At 37.4% G+C, this 21,236-nt stretch overlaps 1 protein-coding gene across 2 annotated transcripts in view; it reads left to right on the top strand.

Moving 5' to 3' along the window:
* Positions 1 to 21,236, top strand: part of CAPZA2 (capping actin protein of muscle Z-line subunit alpha 2) — a 35,000-nt gene that overhangs the window by 2,612 nt on the left and 11,152 nt on the right. The window contains exons 2-7 of one of the 2 annotated variants that reach the window (XM_086610526.1): positions 13,402 to 13,465; positions 15,361 to 15,412; positions 16,128 to 16,191; positions 16,670 to 16,876; positions 18,049 to 18,128; positions 20,908 to 20,986. In XM_086610526.1, coding sequence (XP_086466652.1) covers positions 13,402 to 13,465; positions 15,361 to 15,412; positions 16,128 to 16,191; positions 16,670 to 16,876; positions 18,049 to 18,128; positions 20,908 to 20,986 — 546 coding nt within the window. Of the gene's footprint in view, positions 1 to 13,356; positions 13,466 to 15,360; positions 15,413 to 16,127; positions 16,192 to 16,669; positions 16,877 to 18,048; positions 18,129 to 20,907; positions 20,987 to 21,236 lie in introns of those variants that run through there. The other variant, XM_009983415.2, reaches the window with a different exon arrangement.

The raw sequence follows: 21,236 nt of genomic DNA, 5'->3' as shown, positions 1-21,236 counted from the left end.
TCTGTCACTGTCTAGTAGTCAGTTTAAGATGGCTGTATTTAGCTCTTAATATAATTCAGATTTAAAACTTGAAGTGTTTAGTGTAATTGAGAATACAGAAAGGGCATGAATTGGAATAGTGGCAAAACAGAGAGCTAGATTTCAGATAAAGGAGCTCTAAAACCGAGGAAGGAGAAGAGCCAGTTGTCAGAAAGAACATGGTTTCAGTATGCAATATTGTGTAACTGGTTTTGAACCCAGTCTTGTTCCTTAGATTCACATTTTAGCATGAGATTTTTGAAGCCTTGCTTATCTTTCAGTGATGCTTTTTCAAATTTATCCTCACGTTATCTTTTTTTAAAAAAATCTGAAAACTCTTTGTAGTAAATACAATGTGTAAGATTCGTGTTCATTCAAAGATCTGAAGTTGGGCTTTAGCATCCAGTACAAGGGATTTTCCAGTGCTAAAACCAGCTTTTGGTGAGACACAGCGTTTTGTAGTTGCTTTATTCACATAGGTCACTGAAAGCTCAGAAGCTTTTAGATAGGTGGAATAGCATAAGTTTATGTTTGCTTCAGTCTGTAAATAAAAATGAGGTGTGAGAGGTGGAAGTCTTGAAACCCTGAACTCTCGAGGGAGATAGCAATGGGAAGTCATCACTTTTGTGCCCTGCTATGGGTAATGCATCCTCACTTAACAAGTTTTGAATGCAAAACCTATTTATTTATCCAGCATATTTGAAGTAGTTTTTTTTGAAGTCTGATAACCATTTTTTGCAGTTTAATTTTATTCCAGTTTCTGTAAAAATTCTTTTTCTACCTGTGGCTATGTCAAACTAATAAGCATGTATAAAAATGGTTTTAATGAGCATATTAGTATGGATATAAAAGCTACCATTTATCGACATAAATATAGGCAATGATTAATGGAAGGTACTGTAAAAGTTGCGTTTACTAATGTAAATATTCACTAACAAACAACAGTGCAAATGCAAAACAAGACTAAAACTAGTTGAATCATAAAACTAGTGTTCTACAGTCTATTTTTGGTGACTTGAAGGGATGCATTTACTCTATTGTTGTATTTTTATAATGTGAATCCTGTTCTCTAGAAAGCACAGGAGTTAAATAGCTGTGTTGATATCAAGATAAAGGCTGAGAAAATCAGGATACCTTCAGAGAGGAAAGGGGAGAATCCTCATGGTAAAGGATAACACATCCATTTTTATTTTTTTTTTAACGCAATATTAGTTCTTGCATTCCTTTAAATGCAGAGCCTATAAATATGAGAATTGTCAAACATTATTTTTAAAAAAAGAACCACACCTCTTTCAGTGAGGTTATGTCTCAGCAGTTGCGCTTGTTCAGGAAGGTGGGGTTTAACAGTAGGTCAGCTTGCTGTAATTAGAGCAAAACTTCTCTTCTGATGAGGAAGTAGTCCCATTTGTGAAAATGAGCCAGCAGTGCTGCCAGGTATTTCCTGGTGCGTTGGGTAAGTGTGTAACTTCTTAAATTAGGTGTCAAACCCTACAATTCTAAGTAATAAAGGTAGATGTCTGTTGTGGTTTAGTCTAAGCAGCAAAGCTACTTGCTGCCTCCTCCTCACTGGTCGGATGAGGAGGAGAAATGTAACAAAAAGCCTCAAGACAAGGACAGGGAAGGATCACTCACCGGTTATGGTCATGGGCAAAACAGACTTGACCTAGGGAAAAAATTCAATTTAATTTGTTAACAATCAAATCAGAGTAAGATGATAAGAAATAAAAGCAAATCTTAAAAAACACCTTCCCTACACCCCTCCCTTCTTCATGGGCTCAACTTTGTTCCCGATTTCTCTACCTCCTCTGCCCCAGCAGCTTAGGGGGATGGAGAACAGGGGTTGCGATCAGTTCATCACATGTTGTTTCTGCTGATCCTTCCTCCTGAAGGGGATGACTCCTCACACTCTTCCCCTGCTCCAGCATAGAGTCCCTCCCACAGAAGACAGTCCTCCACGAACTTCTCTGATGTGAGTCCTTCCCATGGGCTAAAGTTCTTCACGAATTGCTCCAGTGTGGATCCCTTCCCTGGGATGCAGTCCTTTACCAACAGACTGCTGCAGTGTGGGCTTCCCACAGGGTCACAGCCTCCTTTGAGCACATCTGCCTGCTCTGATGTGGGGTCCTCCATGGGCTGCAGGTGGATCTCTGCTCCACCGTTAACCTCCATGTGCTGCAGGGGTACAGCCTGCCTCACCATGGTCTTAACCACGGGCTGCCAGGGAATCTCTGCTCCGGCACCTGGAACACATCTTCCCGCTCCTTCTTCACTGACCTTCGTGTCTGCACGGTTGTTTCTGTCACATCCTACTGCTCTCTCTGTGTCAGGTTCCACTACAGTTTTTTAAGCCTCCTTAAATATGTTATCCCTGAGGCTCTGCCACCATTGCTGATGGGCTTGGCCCTGGCCAGAGGTGGGTCTGACTTGGAGCTGGGGAAGCTTCTAGCACCTTCTCACAGAAGCCACTCCTGTAGCCCCTCCCCTGCTACCGAAACCTGACCACACAGACCCAACTGTCTTACACCAACAAAACTCAGCAGCGTAGTTTTCTCAGATTTATTTAAGGAAAGCTTCTTTCTTTGTCAGTCCTTTGAGATGAAAAGTCTATGCCATTAAAAAGCATTCTCTTGTGTAACTTTGTCTTTAAAAGGTGATACATTGGCAGCAGGACGCACTGGCCCAAGCCCACCCATGTGGGAGGTTCAGGTGTTTCCCTAATGCAAATATAAACCTTTTTCCTGAAATGCTTTGGAAGCATTAGCAGAGCTTTTTGACAAAAACCCCTGTTATTTAAAAAAATCTTCACATATATTAAAGCAATACATGTGCTCTAAATCATGCATTTTAGAAGGATCTCAAATTCTGACTTTTAAAGTTGCCCTGAATGAGTCTTGGACACCACAGGTGATTAGAAGCAGAATGTGTTGAAGTAGAAGCAGGATTCGAATAACCTTTTCTGGGTATGATTGCACTGTAATCTGTAAGATAAACTTAAGGTAAAGTTTTGCAAATGTTGTTGATCTTCATTCTTTGCAGTTCTTCAGTGTACACTTTGTTTCATACTTACAAGTGAGCTTTGCTAGTGTGTCTAGCAGGAGGACCTTGTGAGCTCTCTGGGTCTTGTTTATATCTAGATTCTGAATGGAACTGGAGATGCTGTACCAGGTTCCCATGAAAGCTTGAAAAACCTTTAATACTTAAATGTGAAATAACTCAGTTACTGTTTAGGCATATCTTCTGTTTCATTTACTATGTTATCAAAGCTGTGGAAGTTAACTTTTTTCCGCAAGTGAAATGTAACAGAGGTTGTGTGGAAGGAATTATTTTTACAGTGTTGAGATTAAACTCAATGGTTACACTTCGATAACATTTTGAGAAAATTCTTTAATAAGAATAAGGAAGTTGGGAGTCTTCAGACTGACATGTAATTCTGAATATAGGAGTCCTTTCAAGATTAAGATTTTTATCTACATCCTGAGATATTGTGTTTTGTCTTGAGTTAGGAATTGATTTTTTTTTTTTTTTTTAAGATGTGTTAATACCCTTGAGATTGAAGGTCAGAACATAAATTTTAATCACTTCGGGGAAATTACAGAAGTGTTCAACACTGAAAAAAACAATCAGACACAAATAATAACTTCATTTGTTTGCAGAGTCATACAGGCTTGAAGAAACTTCTGGAGGTAACTCAAATGCTGCTTGGTCAAAGTGGGCCAACCTAGATCAGGTTGCTTAGAGACTTGCACTTCAAGTTTTGGGTATCTCCAAGGATGGAGACTGCGCAGGCTCTCTGGGTGACGTGTTGCAATGTTTGACTACGCCCATGGTCAGAAACTTTTCCTAATAGGTAATTCTTGCCACTTGTGTCCAATACTGCTTGTCTTTTCACTCTGTACCTCCATAGAAAGTTATTATGCAAAGCAAAATTGTCTGCATTTTGGACGAGTTAAAAATAATTAGCTGAAGCTTAAAGGGGAATACAAATGAAACCAGTTATTCTAAATATAAGATCAGTGATTTCTAAAACTGCAGTTCATATATTCTTTTGTTATTAGTAGTTTGAAGAAATTAGGTTCTTCTTGTGGATTATGACTTTTAACATGTCATGGAGTATTTATAGTGCAGTGACACCTCAGAACCATCAAAAGCCCCGTTCTTGCCGCCTGTGTGTTTGCAGAACTCTTGCAGGAGCTTGCTACCCAGGAAACCTCATAGTTTAAGAAGTTAAGAGAAACAAATTGAACCCAAAATAGAGAAGAGTACTAGAATAAATTATTGGCAAATCCAGACAAATAATTTGTGATACTACAGATAAGGTTCTGTTGCCCACCAACACAGACATCAACTTACAGTTCTGCTGTGAATTACTGTCTTTGGTTGGTTTCAATTTTGTCAGCCGAAGAATAGGATAAGGATTTTAGCCACATAATTTAGCAAATCAGTGTATTTTTTCTTGAGCAGCACTATGTAAAATCACTTTCCGTTTCTTAAAGCAGGATGTAAAGGAGTTTGAACTGCTCATGCAGAAATTAAAACAGATTTTTCAGCATATGGAAATTACTTTTTTCTTACCTTTGAGTAAAAAGCTTCTGAAATGCAAAATATTTTGAAAGCTTTCTTAACTTGACAGAAGGCATTAAAACTTTCAGACTGATAGGTAACTTGAGAGAGACACTGGCATTGGGAGGGTGAGGTGTACAGTTAAGGTGACATCTTATTCTATGACTTCTAATAAAGGCGTTTTTCATAGAGCAGGCTCTGATATTATTCCTTTTCTCTCCCTGTTGCTATTGAATCCAGGCTTGATGTCCTTGGAGTATGTAATTATAAATAATGATCTTGGAGTAGTAGGAAGGATCACTTTAAAAATTTAGGCTTTGTGGTGGAGCAATGCTTTGGAAATGTGAACCAAGTGCTTTTTAGGTTATAGTATATACTGCTCTGTGAAGACCGCTGAGAAAGAGTGGTCTCGTTGCTGCAACGGAGGAGCATGTGTGTTGGGCTAACAGAATGTCTTGGTCTGCAGGAGATGATGCGATCAATTTCTTTCTTTGAGAAGTAAAAGGTATAAGAAAGGGCTAAGTAAAACTTCACAAACAAAAGTTAATGCTTTTGCTTTTCACTAAATGTAAAATTTTACTACTTTTTCAGTTTTCAATGAATGACTTTTGCAAGGAAATTCTGAAAAAAAAATTAATGCTTATTATCTGTCGTCTATCTGATCCATAAGCAAAGTATGCAATTGCTCAGCTTCTAAAGGCTTTGTAGATAAGATTGACTCATAAATTTATATCATACCAATGACTGCATTAGACTTCTGTCTAATCATATGAGGTTTCTATTTAGCAAAGGAAGTTCTAGTCTCTAGCATGCCTCCAAAAATGTTATTTTGTTTCTTGGATTGATTACGTATGTTGGGACTTGACCCTACAATGAAATAGGAAGTGTCAAAGAATTATACAGTTTGAGATACTGATATTTTAAAGCACTCAATGTATAGTCTCCTGAGACTGGAACTTAATGCTACTTTATTGGACTTGTCTCTTATTCATTGTTTTTCCTTTTTCCCTTTGCTTTTTTCCCTTAAAGTCCTCTGTAAGTTACTGAAAGCAACTTTTGTCTGTTATGAACCTGAGATGTTCTTTTTTTTTTTTTTTTTCTGGTTGCTTGTTTTATGAACTTCCGTGTACATACCTAGAAAAAGGACTACTACATTCAAGATAAAAACTTGCAGTAACCTGGGATGTGTAGCACTATTGATAATTTTAGAATCACTTTTGCATGTGGTGTTCTCAGCTTATTTGTTTTCCTGCTAACTACTGAGAAGACATAGGCTTTCAGAGAAATACAGATGGGGAGAAAAACAATATAATGTATTCTACTGTCTGTATTAGAATTACAAGCAATTTTTTTTTTTCAGTGTAGAGCTTTTAGTAATTGATGGTGATAGCTGAAGCTAGAGTTCCAGGTTGATCTTGATCCTTTAGCATCTACAAACAAAACATACTTGTTTCACTAATTTGAGACCAGTACAGTTCTTGTAATATGTTTCTGGGTTACAGTATGGGAAGTGCATGACATAAAAAGCTCTACAGTTAGATATAGTCAGGAGTAATAAAAGTAATTTCAAAATGACATAGGGGAAATCTCTCTTCTCTTAATTTGTTTTCTAGTTAGACGTGTGTATTATCCAGGTAACACACATTGCTTTCATATTTCTCTCTACTATCTGTACCTGATACAATGGCTTTCAGAAGTCCTGGTTTGGATTTGATTTTTTTAATCCTTCATCTCAATGTGATGTGGCGTGTAGAGCGACTTTAAGATGGAGACTTTTATAATATATAGATACACTGCTGCTGAAAGGCCCTACAGTGAAGCAATCAGCATGTTTCAAAATAGTTATTTTTGTGAAAATAAATCTCATTATCCAAGTCAGGTCTTCAGGTAGAAAGAATGGAGCTAGAATATCTCATTCTTACCGCTTTGTAAGGTTTACTATTTGCACCACTATTAAGTGCTAATACTATTACATACTCTTAAATACTTGTATATTAAAAATAGAGTAAAACACACGTTCTACAGATGCAATGCAGCTTCAGGCATTACTATGAAGGAAGTGTCTGTTCAGTCAAAGCCATAGGCATGGAATGTGCCCCTCCTTTCCTGTGCCACAGAACCGCATTTTTGCAGTGTTTTGTGCCTCAGCTCCCCAGAAGCAGAAGTGAATTGAATACTGCAGTGCATTTTTCAGTTGAGCTTGGTAGGGAAGCGGTTGCAACGCTACTTTTTATATTCATTCCCTCTCTTCCAGAGTCACTGCCTTTGTGCCGTATTTATGTGAGATGCTGCGTGTTTTGGGATGCTCCTTCAGTATTTGAAATTATATGGGTGAGGTTTCATGAGATGCTGAGAAGAGAGTTTGCTGACATGGAGTAATACCTTTCTCACATATACGTTCTCAGTGCTTGTCTGGCTGTTTGAAGGCTTACTCACCTCACTGAACTGTTAGCAGCAAGAAACAATAATCCTTTAAAGCTCTCTTGATAAGTGAATTGGTTGCTATGTTCTTGCCACCTTCTGAAGCTATTCTTTAGCTAGATCAGTTTACTCCTCTGGATGCTCACATAAATAGATGAGCACTGGTGATAGAAAGAAATTGTAAAAATGGATAACAGGGTTTATTTGGGAGGAGGCAAAGAGATTAGTCCTTTCGGTGGCAGCAGCAGCATGGTATTAGGTCAGTTTGTGCCACTTAAGAAACACTCCCAGCTCTTTTTTTTTTTTTATTTAAAAATGTGTATTATAATTGCTGGTGTAACATCTTGGGAAGTATCTAACCTAAGAATTTAATGAGCAATTGGAGCCAGTAATACCAAGTATCTACCTGTCCAAAGGACCAGCCAGTTACATTTTTTTAAGCATTGAAGGGTTTGCAAACTGAAAAACTATGTTGATGTTTGCAGTACTGACAGATTATCAGGCACTGTATCTTGCAAATGATTGAACCTTAGACTGTGTTCCTTGATGTGCTGAGTGTGTCAAAGCAAAATTTGACTGGTAGAAGATGTCAGATCAGTTTTGTTGTTCTTTAGAAAGTAAAGCTGCATATTGAAAAATAACGACTCAGGTGAGCTCAAAACATGAGTTGCAATCAAACTCAGAACTCAATAAAAGTAGACAAGTCTTTTGTCCAGTATCACTCCAGGTAGTACAAGCAGGATCCCTGAATTACTCGTATGTTACAGGGAGTGTGAATTGCAGGGTCTTGAGAGAATTGGAACTTACCTAGTTTGAATCAGCTTAACTGTGTTAATATTTCTATAACTATGGGCTGATTGTGAGAAACCCCTGTAGCTACATGTAAACAGAGTTCAGTGGGCCAAGACAAAGCCATTTGCTTAGCTCCTGCAGAAAGGCTTCCTCAGCCAAGAACTACGGCAGAAGGCACGAGTCTGGCAATAGGGTTCGCCGGACTCTACTGTTCCTATAGCAGAACAACGAGCTCCCTTCTCCCAAATGCGGTATCTCATCTACTTTTCCCAAACATAGGTTCCTGTGATTGGGAGATTTGTTTGCTTTTATAAGGAAGCAAGGGCTCCTGCTGTAACTCTTTTTATAATCACTGATAAAAGTAACTGCTGAAAGCTCTTTTTTTTTTTCTCTCTTTTTTTTCCTGTGATTAGCAATAAAGTTGTCTTTGAGTGGAAATGTATTGTAGAGGTCTTCTACTTTCCCCCCCGCCTCTCCAAATTTTCATGCAGTTTTTAGGTAAAAAGGGCTTTTCATTTTCATGAGGGCTTCACTATTTCATTTTTATTGCTCTGGAGCAGTAAACTTCGACCTGTTATGAGTGTGGAGGAAGGGTGAAATTCACAGCTGAACTTGAAATAAGTGATGTGTAGGAAAGAGTAAGGGCAAAGTGTGTGGTTTCACAGCATCTTGCTTACCAGCATGTTTTTCCTGCACAGCGTGGCTGTTGATTGAGGCGTGAGCTGTCAGGGTGCCTGGCAAATACAGCCGTATTTCAATCAAGTTTAAAAGGGAAGAACTAAAATGGAAAGGGGGCAGGCGGGGCAGGAAAGCTAACTGAAGTTTTATTGTCTCTATTAAATATTGCTCGTTGTACCCTAGCTGGTGATCAGGAATGAGTGTCTCTTCGCAGAGCGGCCTGTGGCGCGGCGGCGCGGGAGCCCTGCGCTTGCGGGAGCACGTATTCGTGACCATATATAGGCACATGCAGGGCAGAAGGTCGGGCTTTTTCAACCAGTGTCAGTGCTGATCTGCTGGGAACAGGAAGAGTGGTTTGAAGTCACTGCCTGTAACTTCTTTAAAATAAAACAAACTTCAGAATGTCTCAGTTTGGAAAAGGTAGAGACGTAGGATTCTCTGTGTGTCGGATGGGTGTCATGCCTCGAGAGAAATTAGATTGTGAAATACAGGCAGAAGTATGAAAACAAGGCAGATTTAGCATAACTGACGCTATTCTGTACATTGCTACCTCTGTGCTTGTGTAATCTGAAAACTGCAAATACTGGAGTATCCGAGTGTAGGCATTTTTTGATAGACCAGTTGTTTTAATCTCTAGCAGAATGAAAAATTATGCCTTATATCCATGCTCATTGCATACAACAAGCCTGTCCTTTCTCTTTTGCTAAGCTTCTCAGTATGAATTTTCACCTTAACTGAAATAGTTTACTTTATAAAATCAAAAAGCTTGTAACTTATGTGATGAGTAGCATTTGGCTTCACTTGAATTGAGAAAGTAAATCTGGCTAGCTCTTACCTACTGGTATCAGACCTCAGTTTAAGGGAGAATTGATGACAGTGACTGGTACGTGTGTGAAAATTAGATGAAGAGAACACCTGCAGTGGGGAATGCTTCCTTTCTCAATGGTTCAGAAGTTTTTGGGGGTTTTTGACTGTGGGGTTTTTTTTGTAACTTTCTGTCAAACGATATGCCCAAACCTACGTGGTCATGTTTTATGAAAATGCACTTAGATTGGTTTTGTACGTTCAAGCAATTAAATGTAGTAAATATGCAATTCCTTACAAAGGCTTGTGGTAAAAGCTATTTGCTAGACCTGTTTTTTGTGAACCATTGATGATCAGATGTTCTGGTTTAGTGAACTCTGAAGTTTATGGTTTCTTTCAAGCCACTCTAGACATTTAACTGGAAATGGTTGTAAATCTAATGTCGGAAGCTATGTCAATAAAACATTCAAGTTTTAGATGGTTACTTTTGGGATTAACTACAGTAATAAGTGGAGAAACGTCATGTGATTTCTCAGTCTTGGCTTTTGAGTTTTCTAAAGGAGTACTCAATTGTAACCTAATTTTTTGTCACTTGCTGATATGTGTATAAGGCTCTTGTACTGTGGGTGAAGGTGCAGATCTCTTGAATGAAAAAGATTGTCATTTAGGCTTTTAAAATGTAATGTTGTTTCTGTTTTGACTTGTTCAAATCAGTTCTAATCAATTTTTAAAAGTCTCAATGTATTGAATAACCAGCATTAGTTTCAACTGTAATGCATCTGATCAAAGTGTTTTCTTAAATAGTTTTCAGAATCAAAATTCCTGTCTCAACTGGACTATATTGCAATCGAGTTTTTTGCCTGTTGTGTCATATTACAAGTAATGTGCCTCTTGCTATAGGTGCATTTTTAATTTGCCCATAAACACCACATTTTATATAGACTGTCCCTTTGTTTAAATTGTGCTTCCTCAAGTGATAGCTGAGCCAGTGGCTTTTTACTGCCAAAAGGGGGAGATCTTCATCTCATTGAGGCTCGTGAAAGCGTATTGCTTTGTCCTTCAGTATCAGTCTGGTTTTGGAAAACAGAGAATCTTCCTTCAGAGCATTTATTTCTGGAAAAAATCAGTGGCAATAAAGAAGCTGTAAGTGCTTTTCAGTTCTGTCTTAAGTGAGACTACTGGATTTAATTATTTTATATGGGCTTCTTGTATGTATGAGTTGGGGAAATATGGCTTTTTCAGATACTCATCTCCACAGATAAGTTAATTTGGTTTAACTGCTGAAGAGAAGTGGATTGGTTTTAAATGGACCATACAAAGGCAGGCTAGCAAAACGCAGAGAGTATCTTAGCTGACAGACTCTCAACTTCTGAAGACACGTTAATGGTTTTGCTTCTGTAAGCAGGAATATACTTCTTGATGAGATGTTCATTGCGAATTTGCATGATTGTGTTTATCTGCCCTATAAAAGGTGACATATGTGATGAATTATCACACTGAAAAAATTCTCATTGAGGAATTGAGTTTACTAGTAAAATGTTAATTTAAAGCAATGTTTAGGTCTGTCTGTCCTGAGGAAACATGTTACTATTGAATGCTTCTGAATGCATATTACACATGCTATAGCTAATCTGACTGATAAGAATAGTTCTTACTCATAGTGAAAAAAGAAGCAAAACTGGGTTTACATTACCAAAAAAACTGAAAATGAGGTATGATTCCAGTTTTAGTACAGACTTAATATCCTACCTTACATATATTACCAGTTTAAAGCACATGGTCATTCAGAGTGCAGTTTGGGCACCCAAGTTTTTCTTAATTTTGCTCATTTAAGCAAGTCTTCTTTCTCTACTTGCCTAGAGCTAACCTGGCCTTGGCAGGGGTAAACACTCTTGTTTGTGTCCTGAAGTCAGTCGGAACCAAGAAATGATGCCCCTTCATCTAACTTTGAGCTAGGAGTCAGCCTGGTAGTCAGACTGAAAGCACCACTACATACCTGCTCTTAAGTATGAGTCCTAAATTCCAGTCTTATCCCAGACTCTGTTAATTGATCATTTGATAAAATGTCTTGGTAATAGAGCCTTGGAGCCTGTCTTGTCCTTCTTATTCATGACTGCTTTAGTAGTACTGGAGGGTAGCTGTGCTTTACTTCCTTTAGATTGCTTTGGGTTGAGCATTGAGCTGTGTACAGAGCACCCTTACTTCAGCCAGAAAAGTATGGAGTATGTTCTCATTCAGGAAAAGTGTACAGACCGGTGGTTGGGTAATCTTTGGCTAATGCAGATTAGTTTACATTCCTTTGGGTCAAAGGAGGCAATGCAAGTCATGCTTTCTTCTTGTCTGGGCAAGTGCTTCAGTAAGCTGCCATAGAAGAAGATGCTCTTGCCTCTCTGTGTCTCCTTTGGGAAGAGTAAACCCTGTGGTGTTTATCTCAGTGTAACAAATTTATGTTTACATGGAAAGAGGAGTTCTGGGTTAAGTATTTGAGACAGCAGATAAAGGCTGTCTGCAATCCAAAATGTAGCATTCCGTTTAGAAAGCTGGGAATCTTCAGTCTTCCCGTTTCTGTTAGCCAGCTCTGAGTGGCTGTGTGCTGACTGTTACTGAGCAGAAAGCTGCCTGGGATAGTCATTTGGGATCTCATTGAGGTTTGAACACTGCTAGTGAGGCAGCTAAGTGCTCTCTCAGGGCATTGTAAGCTTGAACCATCTCTCCTGGAGACTATTGTCTGAAACTTGGACCCTGCTGAGAAGCTGGGCCCTGAGCATTGGCCATATTGCTACTCTCGACTACAAAAGCTATTTACAAGTCAGTTCAAGAGCTCTAGCATGCTCAAGACAGTTCTTTTGTAGTTTCAAATATATATAAATGTGTAAATGTAAAGCATTCTTTGGTTGTTTTTAGGCATTTGTTAATTGAGTATGGGCTTCTCAAACACCTCGATTTCAAACAGGAAGTGCTGAGAGTGCAGACACTGAATCTCCCAGTGCTTTATTCCATAGAAACATAACTAAAGGTGTTAAAAACAGAAACTATGGTTCAGGTAGTATCCTGTATTTGAATAGTGACATCAGATCAAGGATGCAAGACAGCTTTGAATGTCTGCTGAACTTAGATAACTGTAAAGTGTGGAGGATGGGAACTTTTATCAGGTTAAGTTAGGAAAACAACTTTTATTTGTTGTTTATAATGGTAGAAGGCAGGTCTGCTGAGTGACATTCTGCAAGGTAATAGTTGAGAAGTTTTAAGGTTGCTTCAGATGAAGAAAAGTGGATTTATGTTTCTTTTGCAAGCATATGTGTTTGCAGCTGTGTAGTGAACAGTTCAGAGAACTGGTCGGGGGGGGGGGGGGGGGGTGGAAATCTTTCTTATCTTGCTCCCTGTGTTGTACAAGTGCTTGTGCAAGCAGAAGGAGGGAGAAAGCCAGGGCACGGGCAGGTACTTTTAGTGCAAGTACTGGCTTATGCTGTGTTTTGCCTGGAAAGAAGTGGTGGTTGAAGGCAGTTGCTCAAGGACTTGCATTAAAGAAGTTCTCAGGGTGTTTTTTTAAACTTTACCTGCTGATACTGTGATAGTAAGAGGCCTTACAGGTAGACGCAGGTTAAATTACGTGCTCTAATGTCTACGCGAGCGTTTTTAAGCTTATATAATCTATTGATTACTGTCTAGCTGTGGGTCTTTTGGAAAGCTTAGAACCAGAGGATGTGTAGCAAAATTAGAGGAGCTTTGAAGATTGAATGTGTCTTCATCGTGGGTTTTGGCTGTCTTGGGATGTGTGTTGATTCCCAGGCATCCATGGACTGAAAGTTGAAAAAGATTGTGAATATACTATTGATCTTACTTGTTATATTAACCTTTTTCTTTTTGCCAGTAATACAAAACATGAGTGACTCAATTTCTCTATCTGCTTCCGTCACATATAATCTTCCCTATTCTATTTGAAGAGGTGGAACTTTATATTCTGTGTTTCTAACAAAGACAGAGTAGCTTGAGTAGTGTGAACAAATGTATGAAACAGTGGGAGCTGTACAATTTCATGTCTGGGTATTAAAGCTATACAATGCATGATTAGTTTGGATAGGAATGAATGCAAGTATATGCAAGTACATAATTGTTTTTGTATTTAAGGTGCGTATAGCAGCAAAATTCATAATCCATGCTCCCCCGGGGGAATTCAATGAGGTGTTCAATGGTGAGTATCTGTCTACTCTGTCATTTCATTTAAGGCATCTATAGCCAAAATTGTTTTGCTGATTACTCTCCTGAATTTCACGTAGCTTATCTTTTAGCAGCTTACTTGTTGTAAGAGCTGGTTTTGTAGCTTGGCCTAATAAGCTTTGCAGTCACAAGACAGCTTGGGGTTTAAATATAAAAGGAGGAAAGTACCACTTTTCTTTGTGATGTGAGAATGACCTTTCTTTCTGTTTCTAATCAGTCATGAATTAACAGTTGCTAGGGTTTTTGGTTAGAAGACACATGTACTCTTTTTTTAGTCATTGATAGACAATTACATTTTTCAACAGAATTTAAACTAGCTGAAATTAAAATAGTCCTTTTTTAAAAAAAAAAAATATTAATTGAGTGTATTGGTAAGCTGAAAGGAAACTTGAAATTAGCTTCTTTTTGCTATTGTTGCCTGAACTTTACCTAGGATGTTATTTTTCTTTAACAATTGTTGTATTTGTCTTGCATCAAGAAACGTGGGTGTACATGTCATGTAAGAAGGCATATGTTTCGTAGCTGTAGCTTACAATAGCTCTGGTGCTATTAAGTGACAAAGTAGGTTTAGTATGCTAAACTTTTAGTCAGTATCAGGCTAGAGAGAGCTTAAATTTGTTAAAGGATGTAATGTTTTTAGAAGTACCTTGTTCTTCAGTTAAACTGTGACCAGCTGGTTATTATTTAAACTTAGCTTGTACTGCATTTGTGAAATGAACTGTTGGTGAGCAGCTCATTAACCCAGCTCCCTGAAGGTTAATACAATTTCTTACAGCAGTAATGCTATAGACTTTAGTGCTAAGCTAGTTCATGGTTGTAACTACCTGCTCAGTAATGGAGTATAATATGTTTGAAAACACATAACAAAACATTTGATCATAAATGCATGACCAATGTTCAATGAGATTCAGACTGACTTCTAAAAAAAAAAAAAAAGAGAGAGAAAGCTTTAAATTCCAGTGCTGTAAATTGTGATTTCGTTTGGTTTGGCATGGATTTTTTTGGGTTTATAGGGTTGTGGGTTTTTTTTTTTTGTTTCTGGTATTTTGTGTTTTGGTTTGGGTTTTGTTGTGTTTGTTTTTTTTTTTTTTTAAGAAAAAAATACTTCAGATATATTCTGGATTTTTTTTTTCTGCTTGCGTGATATCTTGGGAATCTTTAGAAGACTTTAAAATGTTATAGTGAGGCTAACGATTGGTTAGTTAATGATCAGTCCATTAAATTGTTATTAAAATACTGCCTAATAAATAATAAGGTATTAAGTCAGGTACCTAAATAACAATTTACTGCATAGTAGATATGAAGTCATTCTGAGGAGAGTATTGACTTTATTCTATACTCATATGTTTCTTGTACGATGATAGAAGAAATGGTGTTGTGATATATCGTGTTCTGACTAGTAAGTATCATGAAGGGGCGAGAGCAAAACCGGTTAAGACTTAAAAAAAACACAGTACAACACATACCACATTAGTGTCATCAAAATACAGTGACCACTACCATCAATACAGTGTGAGAGATTCGGTAGTTTACATCTTAAGAGTGAACTCATTTGAATCCTATGCTGTTCTCATTAGGAATTTCTCTAAAATCTCATTTGACAGATTTCTTGAGCTGTCACACAGCCTATAGATTATGGCTTATATCTGCCTACCAGATTGTGTTGGAAGGGATCCACTTTGATACTGCTCTTCTTATTTTGTTCAGTCAAAATTATGAAATACAAAGCAGTAAATTTCCTGCCTAGTAATCTGTATGGATATGGAGTGGTTTGGGTTTTTTTGTTTTATACAGTCTGTTGACGTTTGTTATGTGACTGAAACAAGTTTGAGTTAACTGTACTTTTATGTTGTAAATATCTCCTTTCAGATGTTCGGTTGCTGCTTAATAATGACAATCTTCTCAGGGAAGGAGCAGCCCAGTAAGTACTAGATGCCACATACTCAGTTGCATAAAAGCAAGATGTTTTTCAGTAAGACTTTCACTGCCAGTAAGTTATTCATTTAAAAAGATGTGTCCTTGGCAAGTAAAACCCTGTTATGTGTGTTGTGCATCTTTGATCAAGATTAAATTCTTGGCAGAGGAGAGATCTGTATTTTATCCTAATGATTAGAGCAACTGTTTTGGAAATGGGTGACCTGAGTTTTGAAACTAGCCTCCATCTTTTTGGATTTCATTTTCTGTTCCTTGGTAGATGTTATAGGCACTGAACATAGTAAGATACTGCTTCCTTAGACCCTACTTTTATATCAAAACATTATGCTTACTGTATTTTATGCCAAAATCCTCTGTAAGAACGGAGATGTCTGGCTTAGTAGATAGGATCTCTGTGGAATTTAAACATTACCTGTTCCTCCAGTTTTATATGGGTTACTGTAAAGCTTATGTGTTTGTCTGTATCAGGTTACTTTTGAACATAAATCATTGTGTAATGGTGGTTGGAATCTGTAATACGAGCATTGAATGAACCAAGGTGATTCCAGGAATTTGGACTTTCTAGATAATGAGGCATTGATAGAATGTTTGATGCATCATTGCCCAGATTATTAGCTATTAATTAAAACTCTTACAGCTATTATGGAAAGAGATTGTGCTTGACGCAGGCTTTTGGTGTTTGTTTTTTTTTTCTCTTGTAGTGCATTTGCACAGTACAACTTGGACCAGTTTACTCCAGTAAAAATCGACGGTTACGATGAACAGGTATGAGTACAGTGAAATACTTGCAGTGTTCCTTAAACTGTTAAAAGTGTTCTGGTATTGGAACATATCTTGGCAAGAAAATAAAAGGAAAAACATCTTCCCTGCCAAAATACAGAGATTATGGCTTTCCAGTAGTACCAGTTCAATAAGCTAATTGTTTAGGGCATCTAAGGAGCTTGAAATTTCATTCTGTGTTGTCCTGAATTCAGTCAGACCTATTTTGGAGCTGTAGAAACAATTTCCTCCTTTTTTAGTGCTAGAAGACATGAATTTCTGTATTGCATTATTTGTTGCAGTAAGAGGGTAAGATTCAGGATTATTTTTCTGAATTCAGTGTGTCATGTTAGCCTCATCCCCTCTTGCTATGTGCATATTTTGTTTAAGCTCCAGTTAAATGTAGGATACAATTAGATTTTTCATAGTATTTTTTTTTCTTTATTCAATAGCAAATGTTATTAACTAAAATTTTATAATACAGGTTTTGATAACGGAACATGGTGATTTGGGAAATGGAAAATTTTTGGATCCCAAGAACAAGATTTCTTTTAAATTTGATCACTTAAGAAAGGAGGCAACTGATCCTAGACCCCACGAAGTTGAAAATGCCATAGAATCCTGGAGAAATTCAGTTGAAACAGCCATGAAAGCATATGTGAAAGAACATTACCCAAATGGTGTCTGCACGGTAAGTACTGAATTATATAACCACTGTACCACTATAGATAAAAATTTAAACCAAAAGTGTAAACCGGGAAGACGGCTAGTTTCAATGGTAAAGAATTTAGTCCTGTCAAGGGTTCGTACAGGGAAGTGAGGGAAAGCTTCAGAAGTTTAATATTTCAGCTATTGGATTATTAGTGGGTGGTTACTGCAGGTCATAGTGAAGACTTAACTCAGTTCTGAAGAATTTTTATTTAAATTCCTTAAAGCATTATGACCTTCTGTAGACTACTGCTGGTTGATCCTGTTGATCCTGGCTCCCTGGCTGCTTACTTTAAAAAAAAAAATTAAAAAAAATCCATAAGATACAAATATCTGTCTTGGCTTGGTTTAGTGACAAAACTGTCAGTAAAACATCCCATCTCCTATATATCAAAGTGATTTATTCTTACCACCAGAATCAGTGGGTTCTGATGGCTTCTTAAAATAAAACCTCTCACTCTGTACCGAAATAGCGTTCATTTGCTGTTAGGAGCCCTACGCCTATTTAAAGCTCAGCAAACTGATCTAATGATAGCTATCCTGTGCTTTGAATTAACCTGATGGAAAAATTAGCTAGCAAAAAAAAAAAGAAAATCAGTTGCTGAGTTAACAAGCTGAATTGGATTCCTAGGCAGTTACATGAGTTCCAGCTTCTGTAAAGGAAACCAGATTGCTGTTCATTTAAATAATTTTTAGTAGTATTTGATTTTTAGGGGATAAAGCAGAACCAGAGGACCAAAACCACCCTTTTAATCACTTTTTTACTAGTCTGTAAAGGCTTAAATCGTCATTTAGTTGGTAGAATTACTGGTATCTGAAACCTGGCTGGTAATATACGTTGTCACAGCAGTCACTGCTATAGGCTTAAAATTCCTATAGTTGCAGAAAAAAGAGTTGACAGTATATAAAATTTCAGTTAAGATGCTTGACCTTCAGATTTTCTAATCTTAAATTTTTCTGCATTGTAATATATACTTTCATGTTTCATGTACTGAATAATATGCAAGAACCATAGTGGTTATAGAATTAAATTTTACAATTTACGTAACGGTAATAGAACTAGTTGTCTCTAAGCAGTTTGAGAAAGACAGATGCTGAAACTAACTCATTTTTTGGAGGGTTTGTTATTTTTTGTTTTTTTCATTTCTAATTAAGGTGTATGGTAAAACAATTGATGGACAGCAGACCATTATTGCATGCATAGAGAGCCATCAGTTCCAAGCAAAAAATTTTTGGTAAGTTTCTGAATGGATACAAATACAGTGAAATACAGCAAACTGAATAACTGCACTAGTGCCATGACAGTGATAATCCTCAATTCAGAGAAGGAGATGCATGCACATCTTGCATGTGACATCCCCGCCTCCCCCTCAAGTTTTTCTGCCGAAACTATGTAGAAATCTCTTCCTTTGTGATAAGTAAAACAGCAGACTGCACGTCTGTATCTCCTTTGCAGAACTTTGGAAACTTTGTAAAATTCCTTATAGCTGTTCTGGTTTATCACACCAGCACCAATACCCATGCCTGTGTTCCCTAATACAGTTGCTTCTGCTTATGTTGCTTCCTTTGTGACTTACCGAATAAACCCAGCTCCTTCTAGTTTACACGGCTCAGAGAAAGAAGGTGACCAAAGATTCATTTACTATAGGACTTGAATCATTAGTTTTTGGGTGAGGTAGATAAAAGTGATCTTGGATGATATGAACTCTTATAAACTGCAGCTTGATTGTTTTTCTGTGCTTGATTGAAAGGTGTTTTCCACAGTCTGGAGACATGTTGGATAGCTCCTTGCAGGAAACTGGCCAGAGTTGAGATAAATGTTACTTCCTCAACCCAGTTCCAATATTGTATCTCCTGGAGACAGCTAATATATGCAATTGTCTGAATGAGTGTATTTCATTATGATTTTATTTGCTATTTTGCATCTGCTTGAAAGCATATTCGTAATACCATGAGTAATGAATGGAAGTGCAGAAATTTTTGTTTTCTGATGTATGGTAATCTCAGCATGTGTCTGTAGAAATTAAATTATTTGCTCAGTATACTGTTCCATAGATTTTAATTGAATTTGCCCAGTTATAAATAATTTTTCCTAATGACTTAAACTTGACTAGGTAAGTCTGTATGTTTTACATCAATATTAAAAGTAAAGTGAAATAATACTGATTTTCTTTTTAGTTTGGAAATAAGAATGAATTTTGGTATTCCAAATAGTTACTTTTATATTAAAGAAGAGGAACAGATACGCAACAACCTTTTATAGATGGAGAAAATCTTTCTCAAGTTTTCTTTAATGAAGTTATGGTCAGACATCTATGCGTAAATATTGACCATGTTTCTAGGAGTTTTACAGGGGGATAGTCACACTAATTCTCATTCTTAATAATGAGAATTAATAAGTTTTAATAAACGCATATTGGTTTGGGGGATTTGGGATAGAGGAATAGATTCAGAGTTAACCAGGTTCCTCAGTTATCCAGCTGTTATGTCTGGATATTCAGCTCAAGCCACAGCCAGTATTTATTCTCAGGGTGTCTCAGCTTTTTAGGCATTTGGAAGGCTGGCAACCTACTGTGAAAGCAAGTTTGTTGGATCATAGAAAACCAGCACATGCCAAAGAAAAACGTTCTATGAATTTCTGAAATACTATTAGCATAGTAGTAGGATAGTAGTAGCTGGTTTATTAAAGGATGTGAAAGAAAAGGGAGGACAGTTAATCTCTTGCAAAACATCTTAAGTTAGCAGAGGTAAATAAAGTAATGACATGTTGTTTTTAACTTGGAGCATTTCCTACAGAAGGATCCTTCTGAACTTGAACTCTTTTCTTGGAATAGCAGCTTAAGGACAAAGAATATGTCCCAGAGTGGAAACATTGTGGTCATCTTAACGTCAAGGACCACAAAGTGACTAAGAAGCAAACAAATCAGTTAGCTAGTCATTGAATCCTATGCTTCTAAAAACTAATGTTGTACCTAAATTGTAGTTCAGCACGTACGCTATTGTATAACTAATGGGTCAATCTTAAAGCTACCAGTACTATTAGTGTTGCCGAGTTGAGTGACCCTTTCAATTTTCTTAGAGATGCCAACAAGCTTCTGAATTGCCTTGGTCTGAATTATCAGTGATAATCTATAATTTGTATATTGACTGAAATAACCACTGATGTCTTTATAATTGAGTTAATGTAATTATCTAAGATGCGTCAGTATAGATCCATTAGTAGGTGTTAGTCTTTCTCTCCTGTCGTTGAATGCACTGGAATCTACACTTAACATTAGTAGGATTGGAACTCTTTCCTTCTTCAAGTGCAAAGAAGAAATTGAGAGGCAGCTGCGATGTGTTCTTAATATAGCTCTAAGGTACTAACCTTCTAATCCACTAACCTCATAACTAAAGAAAATGTCTAGTCTACAGGAAAGAAATCAGGTGAAACTACGATCTCCCCATACTGTTTTCCAGACATTTGAAACTCCCTTTAAGCAATTTGGCAAGAATATTGAATTTGTGGAAGGAAACTGGAAGGAAATAGTCATCCTGGGACAGAAATGCTGGAAGAGCTTAAGGGCCTGGTTAGAGTTCAGTGTAGCAGAAGGCCTTGCGACTGTAACATGTTCAAGTTTCTCACAGCCTGATGTGAGGTGTGACTTTAGCAGGTCCAGCAAGTCGTCCAGGTCCCAGAAACAAAGTCTTGACTATATCTAATTAATAATAAAGCAGGGAAAGAACATTGGAGCTTTAGGTATTTTCAGAAGTTAAGTCCGATTGTTAAAAATTCCTTACCAATACATCTCCTTGATCCACATCCAAAACTGAGGATAAATATTTTGGGAAACTGTTCTCCTCTTGACTGATTACAGTGCTGAATCTTTAGGTAAAAGTTTTGTGCGTGTTTAGTTGCACAGCATATGTCATTCTCTGTTTTCCTTTGACTATCAGTTGTATGTTGTTGGTTGTTGTTTTTTTTTTTTCTTAACCAGTGGAGTGACATCTGATTTCTATTTTATTTTTTTAAAGGAATGGCCGTTGGAGGTCAGAATGGAAGTTTACAATCACCCCTTCAACTACTCAAGTGGCTGGCATCTTGAAAATTCAGGTATGCTTATCTCAAACTGTCCTGATCAGTAAAGTCTCCAGTTGTTATCAAGGGAGATTCAGGCCAGTGTATTAAGTATTCTCAGAGAATTTGGGGACCCAATAAGCAAAGCAGAGATGCCCATTCAGGGTGGGGCAGGTTAGGTGTTAGCGACTTTGCATGTTTACCTAATCCTTACAAACACAAAGTATGTGTTTACTGTAATGATTCAGAAGACTTCAGAAGGTGTATTCACCTCAGCTGGGCACAT

Source organism: Tauraco erythrolophus, chromosome 4, assembly GCF_009769465.1.
Source record: "Tauraco erythrolophus isolate bTauEry1 chromosome 4, bTauEry1.pri, whole genome shotgun sequence".
NCBI lineage: Eukaryota > Metazoa > Chordata > Aves > Musophagiformes > Musophagidae > Tauraco > Tauraco erythrolophus.
The sequence above is the reverse complement of the archived record's forward strand: the minus strand, read 5'-3'. Positions and strand labels throughout refer to the sequence as shown.